The sequence below is a fragment of the Mixophyes fleayi genome, chromosome 7 (assembly GCF_038048845.1).
Source record: "Mixophyes fleayi isolate aMixFle1 chromosome 7, aMixFle1.hap1, whole genome shotgun sequence".
In the NCBI taxonomy this organism is placed as follows: Eukaryota; Metazoa; Chordata; class Amphibia; order Anura; family Limnodynastidae; genus Mixophyes; species Mixophyes fleayi.
In genome coordinates, this window is record NC_134408.1 from 82,621,092 (window position 1) to 82,636,989 (window position 15,898).

At 40.3% G+C, this 15,898-nt stretch overlaps 1 protein-coding gene across 3 annotated transcripts in view; it reads left to right on the forward strand.

The window, feature by feature from the left end:
* The window catches only part of MFSD6 (major facilitator superfamily domain containing 6), a 114,805-nt gene that overhangs the window by 40,183 nt on the left and 58,724 nt on the right, over nucleotides 1-15,898 (forward strand). For all 3 annotated transcript variants that reach the window (XM_075180050.1, XM_075180049.1, XM_075180051.1), the window contains one exon: nucleotides 9,036-9,133. In XM_075180050.1, coding sequence (XP_075036151.1) covers nucleotides 9,036-9,133 — 98 coding nt within the window. The remainder of the gene's footprint in view (nucleotides 1-9,035; nucleotides 9,134-15,898) is intronic.

The window sequence follows — 15,898 nt, forward strand, 5'->3', positions numbered from 1 at the left end:
GATATGTAATGAAGGTTTTTGGTTGCATCTCTTAATACATGGCATGGCCTTTCTGCGATTTTAACGCTGATAACAGCCGATAATCCCAACGTAGGATGTCGGCTCGTAAAAAGCACTGTCACCAAAGGTACTCCTTACTAATGGAAATTAGATTCCTGCTTAGTGCCACTAATACATTCCCTCGAACTGTGCTGACAAGCATCTCCTGGACTTGCAACACATGATCTTCACTGAGGCTCTCTTCCCTATAGCTTACTTAATTCATAACATTCACTTCTTCATTTTATGACTACCTCACCTCCCCCAGCAAATACATGACGGCTAATTCACTTGCTGCGTGGAACTCGAACAAGTCTAGTGATGATAAAACAATGGACTATCTTTCATGGGAATAAACGAACATCTAGATTAGCGTTACCATGATGCCGTACTTCTTTGTCTGTGATTTGTAAAATTATAAATTTACAATGCTAGATTCCACCATAGCAGTCATCCATTGTCCAGTTTAGAGGAATATGATCCATCACCATGGAGAATTTGCAACCATACAATTTATGGTTGTAATTTCTTTAGTGTCCAGACAATGGGCAGACACGTCTTCTCAATCGTGGCGTATGCCACCTCTCGAGCTATCTGGTTCTGGGAGTGTGGTACCAAGCACCCCGTAAATTCATTGTCCCCTACCTGGCTCAACACTGCTCCTAGTTCACAATCCGTACATCAGTCTGCACTATAAACTGTTTGTGGTGGCTAACGAGACAATGTAATTTTAAGTTGTTTTAAATCCCTGTCCCAGTCTGCGGACCAATCAGTCTGTCTGGCATACTTTTCAGTGGTCGGGTCAGTCAGAGGTATAGCAATAGTACTGTAGTTAGGGACAAGTTTATGGTAATGCTGAGGTTTCCCTAGGAAAGTTCGTACCTGCCTCAGGTTGGTGGATTGAGGCCACTTAGCAAAGGCTTCAAATTTTGACGTCTAACTAAATGCCAACCCCACACAGGTACAACAGGTACAATACCTCTGCCATTCCCATCTGACACCTGTGCTACTAGATCAGCGGTGCTTTCATATACTGTCAGTAGACACACACTGGGAAGTTCTTTGTGGTATAACTATTTGTTATGCATTGTTTATTGTTTAGTTACATATACAGACATGACAGGTTTTTGCATGAACAATAACATTTCTGGAACATCCCTGTAAAATAGAATACATTTCTATAACTAAATGTGTTATCACTCTGTATAACAGTGTTCTATTCTGTCCCTCCGGTGTATTCACTCAAACAACATTAAGTCTGTTACAATAAGTCCAGATTGTTGAGATATTCTAAGCCCTGCTTTAGATATTCTGGCTAAAATCTCTTCTACATGAATAAAGTGCACCTGGCAGATTTCGATGAATATGGTTATATTATCTAGATGGGCCTGGGCAAAATCTTGACACCCTGTCAGCAGGTGATCCACCGTGCACTGAAAGCCCTAGCGGCGATGTGAATGCAGAGTGTTCCTGGGTGTCCTAAATAAGGGGTATCTGCCAATAACCCTTGCTAAGATCATGGGTAGACACAAAGCGGGCAACCCCTAGCCTATCTAACAACTCCACTTGCGGCATTGCATAATCATCTGTGACCATCACTACAGCTTACTCTGACTCCACCCGTTCCTTGATTTCGGGAGTAAGCGTTTCATGAGCTGTTGCAGGATGATATCTATAATCTGTTTTTGCAGTTCTGTGAGTGACACCAATCTCACTCCTCACTTGGGGGAATGTCTGAGCCCACAGTCTCAAACATTGTGGTTTGAGAATTTGAATTAAACTGCGTTAGAAACAATACATATACATGCCCTCAAAAAATAAATAGGAAACCGTTCAGGGGGGAGGGAGAGCACTGCAAGGGAAACAAGGAGGGAATGTAGGAAGATGGGAAACTGGGGGTGAAGGGAGGACAAAAAAATAAATTAAACTGAAGACAAGAAACTGAAGGCCACGAGAATTCCCAGGCACTAGGGGGTGAATTGAAGGCTGCATATTTTTCCTGAGTCCAAAAAATTTATGCTAATTACGCCATATATTACAGTACTCTTCAAATTTATCAGCAGAGGCTAGGATCAATTCATCCATTGTCCTATAGAATTGTAGTCTCCTGAACGACTCCCTCATATTTGGCAGTGAGGGAGATCTCAAATGCACTGGGATCATTGTTATAGCTGCTGCGTTAAGATATTTCAATAGGGATTTTTTTAAAGCAGGGTAAGGGAACATTTGTTTTGTTAAGGAGCAAGAAATCAGGGTCATCAGGCGATGCATCTCCTAGGATATACGCTATATGGACATAAGTATTTGGCCATACCTGTTTAATTATTGAATTTAGTTGTTTCAATGAGATCCGTTGCCAGAGATGTATATAATCAAGCACCTAGCCATGCAGTCTCCATTTGCAAACATTTGTGATACAAAATTGGTCATTCTGAAGAGCTCAGTGATTTAAAGCGTAGTTCTGTGAAAGTATGCTACCTTTGCAAACAGACGGTTCGTGAAATTTCATCCATGCTGGATATCACACGGTCAACTGTAAGTGACAATATTAGAAAGTGTAAGCATTTAGGAACAACAGCAACTCGGCCATGAAGTGGAAGACCACGTAAAATCACAGATGGGGTCAACGACTGCTATGGTGCGTAAAACTCGCCAACACTCTGCTGATTCCGTAGCTGAAGAGTTTCCAACTCTTCCACTGGCATTAATCTAAGAACAAAAACTGTGCGGTAGGAGGCTTAATGGAATGGCTTTTCATGGCTGAGCAGTTGCATGCAAGCCTCACATCCCCAAGACCTGGGCCAGGCATCGGATGGAGTGGTTTAATACACGCTGACGCTGAACTAAGGAGCAGTGGAAACGTGTTCTGTGGAATGACAAATGCTGCTTCTGTGGCAGTCAGATGGGCGAGTCTGGAATTGGCAGATACCAGGAGAACGTTACCTGTCTGACTCCATTATGCCAACTGTGAAGTTTGGTGGAGGAGGGATAATGGTATGGGACTGTTTTTCAGGGTTTGGGCTAGGCCCCTTATCTTCAGTATAGGGCAATCTTAATGCTTCAACATACCAAGTCATTTTGGTTAATGCAATGCTTCCAACTTTGTGGCAACAGTTTGGGGAAGGCCCTTTTCTATTCCAAAATGACTGCCCCAGTGCACAAAGCAAGGACTACAAAGACATGGTTTGAGTTCGGTGTGGAAGAACTTTACTGGCCCACACAGAGCCCTGACCTCAACCCCATCAAACACCTTTTGGGATGAACTGGAATGGTGATTGTGAGCCAGGTCTTCTCACCCAACATCAGTGCCTGACCTCATAAATGCTCTACAGAATAAATGGGTACAAATTCCCACAGAAACATTTCTACATCTTGTGGAAAGCCTTCCAAGAAGAATGGAAGCTGTTATCGCTGCAAAATGGGGACCAACTCCATATTAAAGTTTATGTATTTGAATACAATGCAATTACAGGCCTCGATGGTGTAATGGTCAAGCATCAGAATACTTTTGTCCATGTAGTGTATTTAGAGATGGCAATGATCTGATTCCTGGAGGGACAGAGTATGGCACAGTCCCACCAAATTTAAGGGGCTACCGTGGGCAAGGTTGCATCTCCAGCATAACTCCGGGACACTGTGGTAAATTTATGGTTAAAGGGCAGGGCATCTATACCATCCAGTGAGAACCTTATACTTGGTCTCAATGATTGAAACACTGATGAAACAGGCGTGAGTTGTCCTGAAAATATTAGCCAGTCAGATTCTCCAACCAAGGTCCCGTTCCCAATCACTCATAAATTAAGGCAGAGAGCTAAACACATTTTCTATAATAAACTTGTATATGCTGGAGAGTAAATGGGGAGGACAAGTTTTTACCGAACACCTTGGGAATGGAGATTACAGGGTGATGATCACTGCTGGAAGGAGTGTGGATGCCAGATGGATCAAGTCTATAATTTTGGTTGTATTGTCCCTAGCCTTGTATCCTAAGACAAATCCCAATTGATCTGACTGAATCAGACAGACAACATATATTTTAATCTGCTGGCATTGAGTTTCACCAATAGTTTGATGTCCAAGTTAGGCATTGATATCTGCCTATAACTGGGACACTGAGATGGGTCCTTCCATTATTTCTGTATGATACTGATATGGGCTTCTAAAGTATATGGGGAAAATAAGGTCTCCTTTGCCATAGTGTTGAAGGCAGGAACCATCAGGGGTATCATATTTTCATATTTATCCTTGAATGCCTTGTAATAGGAGATTAAGAAGCCATCGGGGGCCCAGAATTTCCAGAGGGGACAGATTTTAAAGCATCTGCTAGCTCTCCAGGCATGAAGTGTTGTTCTAGCAAATCCTTTTCTGATCTTAAGAGAGTGTGTTTTTAAGAGAGAAGTTTCTCTCCTTCATGAGGAAATCAAAGTCTGTCTAAGGGTGGAGTCTGTTTAGGCAGCAGTACCAGAATGGTTAGAGGCGCAAGTAGTACGAGTGGAAGGCTGCTGCTATATCCGTGGCAAGCGTACTTTCCTACCCATTGACGTCTTTGATCACTGCTATAAGTCTGAGTTCCTTGGGAGCGAAAGACCTCCGCAAGCATAGTGTTGGGTTTATTCCTCCTCTGAAATAAATGATTGCAGCACTTACAATGGTCAAATGTAATTTTGTCATAGAGAAGTTTATTAAGAGCAGCCTTCGTTTCTGTCAGTTACATAAAAACTTCCTGGGAGAGGTAGGATTTATGGCTTGTTTCCAGATCTTTAATTTTTCTGGAGCAGGTGAGTCTTTTGGGCTTCTTTTATTTATTTATTTTTGTGTTTTTTTTAAGAAGGATTCCAATTGAATAAGCTTGATTCGGAGAACACATTTTTGAGACTCCCAAATAAACACCCTAGAAACTTCGTAATTATTATTTCTAGTTCGTTCTTACAATAGGGATATTGGAGGAGAAGCTCATTGAGTCTACAGGAGCAATGCTTAGGGATGGTTTAATCGTAAAGTCAGTGAGATGGGCGCGTGGTCATTCCAGGTCGCCTAATGAAGGTCGTCAAAATCGGGAAGGAATCTGAGACAGAACTAAGTAATCTTTAGAGAATAGATTCGGTGTGGGTGGGGAAAAAAAAGGTGTAATCTCTCTCGTTTGGATATTGATGTCTGCCTGTGTCAACCATCTGGTGCTCGAGCGTCTTACCTTACATTGAAGAGACCGCCAATGTCTACTTGTCTGATTATAGACATCAAGCTTGGGATGCATGGTCCAGTGAGATCTACCCCCACCACCCGAACACCTTCCAATCTGCTACTTGTTTCATCATTTTTTCCAGAAATGCGTATTGGCCTTTATTAGGAGCATATAATTTGGCAAAAGTGTAAACGTGATCATGCAGTCTGCATTTAACCAGGAGCGCCCTCCCTTCAGCCAGCCAAAATGTTTGATTATCTAAAAAGGGAAGTCTTTCAGAAAACAGGATAACAAACCCCAGAATTTTCCTGCCACTATTGTAGCGAAATATGCATGGGGGAAATGGTTAATACGAAACCATGGCGAGGCATCTTGTTTAAAATTTCTCTTGTACAAAGATAACTTCTGCAAGGCTCGTGACCATTTTTCCATAAGATTTAAGTGATCAGTGATAGTGACAACTGGGAAAGCACAACTTCTATTGATTAAATCAATACAAAGGGAGGGTAAGCCTCAACTTAGGTGCATACCATAAGATTTACCTAATAAGCATGTGAACTATAGTGCGTAGACTAGAATAGTGCCTGGGGAGTACACTGATGTGCCTTGGCAATAGAGAAATAAAAGGTATATCTGCTTAACATAGACCAGCAGATTCTTGGTCCCGCCAAATAAAACATCTACAAAATAAGCATAAAATATGAATATGTATTCAAAAGATTTATAATCGTAAACAGGCTTCTAACATAAATACATTATATTTTAATACATATATGTTTTGTTAACAGATGCTTTGGTTATGCTGCTATTGTGGTTTTCTTTTGTGTGGGTGTTTTTGTGTTGAGGGGGGTAAGGGTTGTCTTTAAACATGTTTAATGACTGATGGGTACACCTGGATATACACTGTTTGTAATTGTTAGAAGTTGAGATACTTTTTCTTTCTTTGGTTTTAAATGACTGCAAAGAGCTCTGCTAAACAATGTAATTGGAAGGGGGTGGCAGTGGGAAGAAAGATGGGATTATTTTTATGTAATTCAATTTATTTTAGGCATGGTGATGTGTGAAGTTACAGAAAAACTTGAATTTTATACTTGTAATATATCAGAAGTTTGAAAAATGGTGCCTTGATGCCGTAATCTGTGGCATTTTCATTATTTCTAATTTAGAGTTTCATGCTAACTCTCATGGTCTTATACATTTACGAGAAAAATATAATACACTGAATTGTACTCTTTGTCATGGGTGTGTTGTATTGACAGGGTCACAATGTACCATGTTTGCAGGAAACTTCTTGAGACACACCCAGACTGTTGGAAAGTTTTGTTAGCCTTTCAAGTATTAAATTGTATTGCTGTTGAACAGTGAAAATTTGACATAAGCTGTTTTTACATTGATTTACACTGTTTTACATTGATAACGTAGAATGAAATAGTAATTTAATCAGCATGTTTTTAGGCTGAAATTACTGCATTTTGATATTGCTGTATTTAAGAACATTATTACAGACGATACCTAGAGACACGCTTTTGGGAAATAATATAGTCTTACAAGGTAGCACTCTAGGATGGGCCACAAAGGTACATATTTTATTGTATAATACATCTTTCTTATACTTCCTTTTTAGACTTTTTTTTGTTTATTATAATGTATGTAACCATACTCTGCAGCCATTTGTCGAATCATTTTAACACTTTTTTTTCTATAAACCATGTACAAATGACATGAATACATATAGATCACATCCTGGGGAGATTCTGCTACACAAATGGTCTATGCGACAGGCTACTTGTACAGTGAACTGACGTTTTTGTAATTTTGTAAATGTCCTAATGTGACAGGATGGACCGCCTATGCAACCCTGTCTGTTGTTGCTGGGAACTGGCTGGGCTTACTTTGCCACTGCGTTCCCTTTCGTTATCCAAAAAGTGCCCTCTTGCCGCAGTAGGAGGGGCTTACACGAGCTGCCACCACTGGACTCTTTACCGGCATCCAGTACTGGGTTTCTTCTGGGTAAATGGCGCTGCTAGCATATCTCGTTGCTGGTGTACCTGGGCTAGTACTCCTGACCTCTTGTGTACTCCTGTGCTGGTACACTTGGGCTGGTAACTCCGGACCTCTTACTATGGATCCAGGTTCCTGTGAATGGATCCCCCCTGGCCTATCACACTGACCAGGGCTGCTGGGTAGCAGGCAGAGCGGTGGTACTGGAAAGCTTGGGTCCAAACCTCAGAACAGCCGGCGAACGGATTAGATTTAGGATCTAATCTGTAGATCACAGGAATATAGCAATATTGAAGATGTTTTCAAGCGGGTCTTGAAGCAAGATGTTTATTTGCTCACACTGGTTTGAGGTACCAGTGTGATCAGGTCAAATGTTGAAATCAGAAGAACACTTTACATGCTCACACAGCTCATTTTTTATACAGTACAGAAATAGTCTTTTAGAATCAGAATGTACCCTGCTTCCCAAAACATAGACTTGCATGCATTTCAAGGCTAACAAAATTTACACTTATCTATGAAATTCACTTTGGACAAAAAGGCCACACAGTAACGACCCCCTCTGCTGGGCCTTTGGCCAGAGCAGACATGACACTTCATCACAAAACTTCGTTAGCACTTCCTGCTATCCGACTCCCTTGCACATATGCCTAATTGGAGGTTTTCACTAGCAACCTTACAAATCCTAAACAATGACACTTACATACTAAATACATCCCCAATACACACAGTACCTCCATCCACAAAGGCCTATTGTATCGGATATGTGCATCAGAAATAAGGCATATCCTTTAGTAAGGTGAAAACAGGAAAAAACAGTTTCTACCCTGGTCTCAGAAAAAAACGATCTCCTATCTCAGAATATATACAATATTAAAAATAAGTGCATTGGCAATTTATATAAATCAGCGCCCTGCTCTATTTCCCTTAAATAAATTGATACCATAAGTTATTTATGAGTGATCCAGTCACACCTAATATACAAAAATGTGATTTCTGCAACATAATTTTGCACACACTATTGCCCTTTTCTTGCTCCCAATGCAGGCTAACAGTTAGCAGGGAGGAATGGAAATTGCATAGCACAACCCTTCCCCCCCCCTCCACCATACCTCCTTCCTCTACCATCACATGGCCACTGCGGAGCTTGTTGTCTGAATGGCTCAGACAGCACAGTGACTTGATAGTTAGCACATCTGCCTCACAGCACTGGGGTCAGTTTGAATCCCTACCATGGTCTTATCTGTGTGAAGTTTGTATGTTCTTCCCATGTTTGCGTGGGTTTCCACTGTGGACTCCAGTTACCTCCCACAATCCAAAAATATACTAGTAGGTTAATTGGCTGCTATAAAATTGACCCTTGTGTGTCTGTGTGTGTTAGGCAGTTTAGAATGTAAGCTCTTTTGGGGCAGGGAGTGATGTGAGTGAGTTCTCTACAGCTGTGGTATTAGTGGTGCCTCTATAAATAAGTACATGATAACTCTGAGAGCAAATTTTATTCAGGACAGACACATGTTTTTGCAGTGGTACCTGTATAAATGTGCCATACAGATTCATTTTGCAAGGAGTTTTTGGAGAACCTCCTGGAAAAAATGCTTCAGCTACATATTACTAAAAAATATTAACTTGCTATTTAAAAAAGGAAGAAAAGTCTGGTGTTGCACCTTTTTAATATTGCAAATGTTATGTTTTGAAAAATGTTCTTTGAAATAACTTTTGGTCAGTTCATCTGCGCTCATTAATCTTCTTTATAAACATTAATATTACATTTATGCATCCTCTGTTTTTTTTTTTCTTCTGTTTTTCTTCATAGGGTGCTGTACATTGGTCTTGCTTGTAACACTGCTCGTTATCTGTATATTTCCTACATGGAAAATGCCTGGACAGTCCTCCCCATGGAAGTATTACAGGGTAAGTAAGGGTTATGTGCTCTGAACCTTAAACAACACACACAGCAATTCAAATGCTGCTTTGTGACATCACATGCGGCCTCCTGTCCAATTGCACTCAGATTTATCTGGAAACGCGTGGGATTTTTAGGTAAAGTTTGCAGCATCTATGGAAGTACAAAAGTTTTCACTAACTAAAGGGAGTAGCTATTACTAAGCGCCTAATATTGCAATAATATTAGAAATTGTTATTTTAGTTTTGTGGGACAAGAGTATTTTTAGTAGGATAGAGGGAAGAAGACGGTGCATTTCCAGGTAATTTATTTTACACATTTCAGGCACACTTCTGCAGGATAGCACATTTGTAGGCACACTGCCACTAATATAATACAAGTCTTTAAACACACAAAAGTTGTTTTAAGATATTCCAGGTGGCCCCTTACTCTCATAATTAATGTATAATATATATTTATAATAAAGCTAATCAGATCAGTATTTTAGGAGGAAAACTGAAAAAGATCATATTAATAAAGTGAGTGGTCCTAAAGTGTTAGTAGGTTAGTGTGTGTGTGTATATATTTATAAAAAAAAAGATTTCTTAATAAAATCTCATATCAGATGGACCCTGAATATATCTGGTTGCTAATTTAATAAGAGTAGACTGGGTCATCTGGGGCTACTCCTTACTCAACCAATAAAAGACATACACACGTGAACTTGGATTGGTCAGAATTTGATAAGTCTATTCAGAGTCGAGGACTATTACTCGGTAAGCATCAAAAAGTAGAGATGAGTGGTTTGGAGTCGTAGAAATGACAGATCCGAATTTTAGGGTATGGTTTCTCGCGCTAAACTCGGACCTGAAAAATTAGACAAAAATGTAATTTCTTGTAAAATGTTGAGTTTTGGATCGATATCTTCCATACATGACCGTCCCCCTGTTATCTGCCATTTTAAGGGGGGGTATTCAATTATTCCTCCGGGCGCCGCCGGAACGAGCGCGTTAAAACCATTACCGTTTTATACAGTACTTTTGCGCTTAAAAAACGTTAATACGGTAGTTTACTCGCTGAATTTCATCTCGCAGCTCAGGGAGCTGCGAGATGAAATTCAGCGAGTAATTACTGTATTAACGGTAATAGTTTTAACGCGCTCGTTCCGGCGGCGCCCGGAGGAACAATTGAATACCCCCCCAAAAGTGATAGCATGTGGATAGGAGGTTTGTTGCAATTCTGTGCTAGGAAAATCGCAGAGGGTTGGATGGGATGAATGAGACAATGTATATAGCAGCAGCTGTGATTTTACTGTAGTCTATTTAGAGATCTGCCTGCTAGAATTGTGTGCTTATCACAGTCTCAGAGAGTGAATAGTTGACAAGCAATGGCTACTTGTGGATATAGTGTATGTATGTGTGTGTGTATATATATGTATATATGAATATATTTAAATATGTGTGTATGTGTATGTGTGTATGTATATATGTATGTGTGTATATATATATATATATATATATATATATATATATATATATATATATATATATATATATATATATATATATATATATATATATATATTGTATATGTGTGTGGCATCTGAATTATTTAATGGAGAAAATGCAGGGTGCTGTGTGACTTTGAGCAACACACCTCAAACAGATTTGTTGCTTTTAAAATACCAATTGTTTCATGCTGAATGCAATTGTGTGAGGGGCATTATCAGTGACCTCTTTAGTAATAGATCAAAAAACAGGGTAAGCAACATAACCACCCCAAAAAAATATAGACATGTTTTTTAAGTGCCAGTTGTCTAAATTTGAATTATATTGTGGAGCAGTATTACAAGAATTGTAAAGTAACATTCCCTCCTTTCCCTATCTCATTGGGTGTTCACCTGGTGTGGCGGCAGCTACAAGTATCTCTAACTTCAAATAGTCTTACTCCTCTTGTCGACCATGGATCATTCAACAGATCAGAAGCATCCCAGTACCATTACTGGCAGACTAGTACTTTTTCAGCCTCTACTTGTAAAAAGGTTATGCGGGAATATAGAAATATCTAAGTAAACACACTCCAAATCCACTCACTGTTTGTCGATCTCAAAGAAAACATCTTTTGATATAAGGGATATGGGAAAAGTTTCTGATGAACTTAAAATAGCTAACATTACATTCACCCCCCACAGTGACAAGAAAAGGCTATGACAGTGCCCACTTTTTGCTAGAAGAGGTCTTGCTACTTCTAGTATACTTACTAGAATGCCCATTGCAAAACAGAGTGCCGAATACAGTCATGCATTTTCTGTAACTTCCCATGCACCACAACCTCCTTTTGGAGGTGACCGCTCTGTCACCTCCAAAACCACCACATCAGTGGATGAAAAGAACACTGAGGTTGAAGAAGTTGGGCACGTGCAAAATCCTGGTAGAGCGTGCAAGGGTATCCTTGAGTGCTTTTTGCGAGTCTGATGTTTCAGATGCTGACACTGTAATATTAGAGCAAGCCCCTTCCCAAATTTCTCAACCATTTGGAAATGTGAGAATGAGTAGTAATGATGATGATTTGCACGTAGAGATTGAGGATGCCAATTTTTTTTTTCAAATGTGCAAGAGGATGAGGGTGATATAATTGTAGAACTGAAAATGAATGTGTCGTACTTGAACAAGATAATGAGGAGGATTTTGTTGAAGTAAAGCAGTCACCAGTGGTACCACATCATGCGAATTATAAGCGCATTGTCATGCCAGGGCACAAGACCAAAAATAACTCACCTTGTGTCCAAGAGCCGAGTGGGACCAACAGGGTTCGATTAAAATGGAATAAACCATTGTTTCTCCTATTAAATCTATTAGAATAGATATTATATGAGTACTACAGTCAGCAGTGTGTGTTTTGTTAGAATTACCGATCACCTGTCTAACCAGTCCTGGCATGTGTGGGCAATAACCTCCATCATTTTTCAATATTCTTGCTAAATATTACAACGGCCCCCACTTGGCTACATCTTAATGCCGCCTGGCTGGCAAAATTTTCTGGGGCGAAAACTGTTATCCCAACCCAGATAACATTAGACAAGGCATCTGTAGCCTTTGTGACGTTGCAGTAAATAGAGGTAGGGATGTTGACCATCTAAGCATCTCCTCTCTTTTACGTCATTTGCAGTGAGTTCATTCAAGTACTTTTTCAAAAGGTGGAAAACTGCAAGCAGCCCTGCATCAGGAAGCAGCTAAATGGATTGACACCTCATGCAATCTTCACAATCAGCACCTTCATTATTAACACAATATTTCAATTCTAACTGATTCTCCTAATGCAATCCATGATTCCCAAGAGATATCTTTTTACACTACATGTGCTGCTGTTGGGGTGATACTTCCTTACAGAAGGGTACCAAGAAGAGTAAAAGCATTTTACACAATTGTCTGTGAAGCAAGCGTTTCAAAGAGCATCCAAGTACAATTGTCAGCATCATGTTGCAAGTGGATCACTAAGGCCATGGTAGCTAAGTTAGCATTGCATTTGCTTCCAGTTTCTGCCATCAGTGCATCAGATTTTAGCCGATCAGTTGAGGTGTTGTGTCCACACTACCAAATTCCATCTGCATTCCATTTCTCCCGAATACCAATTCCTCAGCTGTATGGGGAGGTTAAACAAAAGTATTTGTCACTAGAAAATGCCATTGAACCAACTATTCTTTTAACTACAGATATGTGGACAAGCAGTACTGGTCAAAAAAAACTACATGACCATGACAGCCCACTGTGTATGTGTATTGTCATCAACAACAGCAGTGCTGGTAGTTTCATAATCCTCCTCATCCTTGCAGCATAGTAGTGCTAGCACACAATACCAGGTCATTTTGCAGGCAAGCTTCTCTTTGTATCTCTGGTTTCACAAACAAACATACTGTTGGGAAAAACTCAGGACTGTCATAGAAAAATAGCTCACCCTGGTAACACACTCCTCAGAATTCCTGATTGCCGATAACGGAGCTAACATTGTGGGTGCATTACGACTGGATGAATTTCAACACATACCATGCTTTGTACACAAAATAAACTTGGTAGTACATAATTTCAAATGAGAGGTCGGTGTAGGAGATGCTGTCCTTGGCCCATAAATTTTCTGGGCATTTTCGACATTGTGTGACCAAATGTAGAACATTGCAGTAGCTGTAAAAAAAAATAAAAAATATTATCTTCCATACCACCAACCAGGGACTGTCCAGACTCGAATCAGCAGCCTATTTAAAAATAAAAAAATTCTCTTGGCCCAGTGACCAAGCCCAAGGTAGCCCACTATGGGACCAACCCGAAGAGGCAAATGCTAAATTACGACCACAGAAAATGCTGGCAGTGGGGATTGACATCACATAAAATGGTTGACCAGAAAATTGCCTGTTTCAAGGGGGCAATGCCAGAACCCGCCACCTGTATAATCTAATCTAAGGGTTAGGTTTAGGATTAGGGTTAGGAGGGGGGTCCTGGCACTGCCCACTTGAAACAGGCAATCTTTCTGTCGACCATTTTATGTGATGTCAATCCCCACTGCCAGCATGTTCTGTAGTCTGGGAATTTATATGGGCCATGTCAGAAATCATCATCATCATCATCTAATGCCACGAATTCTACAGTGCTGTACAGAGAACGCACGCACATCAGTCCCTGCCCCATTGGAGCTTACAGTCTAAATACCCTAACATACTCAGACTAGGGTCAATTTGATAGCAGACAATTAACCTACTAGTATGTTTTTGGATTATTTTTGAAATGTTCTCTGTGTGTTTTACAGTGTATTTATTTCATGTCGCCCTTATAGTAATCCAAGTTTTTCTGTTGCTATACTAAATGTCGTAATTCTCACATTCGGAAAAACATACGCCACCCTAAGTGACCACTGTTATTTCTATAATGGATTCTAATTTGTTTAGAAAGTCTGCAAAGTTATTGTGTGATTAGAGGAAATCAAAACAGAGAAGAGCTGACATGGCTGTGATTTGTGTTGGTTGATGATTGACCTGAAATATGTTTGCAAGGATTGTAAGACAGCAGAATTAAAGCGTGGTGGACATTGGAGAAGTGAAAGTTAAAAAAGGAAGGATATAATAAAATAAATGACTGATAAGAAAGTGTTTCTATCTGCAGCGTGAAAGTTGACTAGTGCACAAGGAGGGGGCTGGATTTTTTGACCGACACAGAAGACTTTTTCTAGAAACACTATAATATCAATGTTATTTCTTCGAATGGGCTTTTTAGTGACACTTTGTTGCAGAATGCAATGGCCTTACTGTAAAATTATCAAAGTATACTGTATTAATATACTGTATATATTGGTTAAATCACATGGGAAAGCTTTAACAACTTGGTTAGTGTGTCTTTAAAGAACAAGTACAGAGGAACTCAACTTGCTTGTCAGCAATGGTCCTTTCTCCAAGTAAAATTGTCTAACATGCATGAGACAGATTAAAGCCATGGTTGCCAACTCTCCCGGAATACTGGGAAATCTCCCGTACTCCCGGGAGAGTACTCTAAAATCCTGAATTTTTCTGCAGAGCGCGGCGGAGTCCTGAATCCAAACTGCGCATGCGCAGATGACGACATCGGCGTGATGACGCGCGCGCGACCTCTCTCCCAGAACACCATCGCGGAGCACGGAGCTCCCACGTCCATGCCCTCTGGGTAGGATATATGCTGGAGGAGAGGAGACCAAGTGAGGACTCGGAGGCATAAAAAAAAGGCAATTACCACCTAATTCTTCTATATGGGGTTGGCATCCAACAAGAGAGTTAGCAGAGAATATTTATTAAGGTTTTATAGTGCTTCAAATTCACAGCTGAGTTACCTGCCACCATATACGGAAGTGGCAGGTAACTCAGCTGTAAGTTTGAAGCACTATAAAACATTAATAAATATTCTCTGCTTACTCTCTTGTTGGATGATTTATTTAAAATGAATTAATAAAAGGTACTTTTTAATGGGGTAGGAATGCTTATTGTAGATAGGGGGCCCTTTATTACAGAGAGGGATGAGAGAGAGGGAGAGACCTTTATTACAGAGAGGGGGGGGGGGGAGAGAGAGGAGCCTTTATTATAGATAGAGGAGAGTGAGAGGGCTTTTATTAAAGAGGGGGGGGGGTTATTACAGAGGAGAGAAAGGGGGGCTTTTATTACAGAAAGTGGAGAGAGGGGCCTTTATTATAGATAGGGAAGAGAGGAGGGGGCCTTTATTATACAGAGGAGAGAGAGAGGAGCCTTTATTTCAGAGGGGGGAGAGAGAGAGGGGCCTTAATTACAGAGGGGGAGAGAGAGGGGGGTCTTCATTGCAGAGAGAGGGGGAGAGACATAAAGTGGGGGGCAATTTTATTATAGACATGGGAGTATGATAAAGTGGGGAGAAAGTGAGAGACCTTGACTACAGAGAAGAGAAACCGAGAGATTGGCTTTTTTTACAGTGAAGGGAGAGCGAGCAGTGCCTTTATCACATAGGGAGGGGGGCCTTTATTGCAGAAATCAGAGAAATAGAGAATGGCCTTTATTACAGAGAGGGAGTGCATCTTGAGAGGGAGAAAGAAATCTCCAGTGCTTGAGTCCAGATTCGTTAATTAACGTGACTTTAACAGTTTTCAGTTTTTGTCTTCACTAGATTTCTTGAACATTGAAAGAAAAAAATGTTGCCGTAAATACACTTTAAGTTTAAAGTAGTTCACTTTGTCAGCTGTATTCAGCAGCTCACAAGTAGATAGTTTAGAATCATTAATGTAGGCTTATCTTGTACCACAAGGTGGTAGAA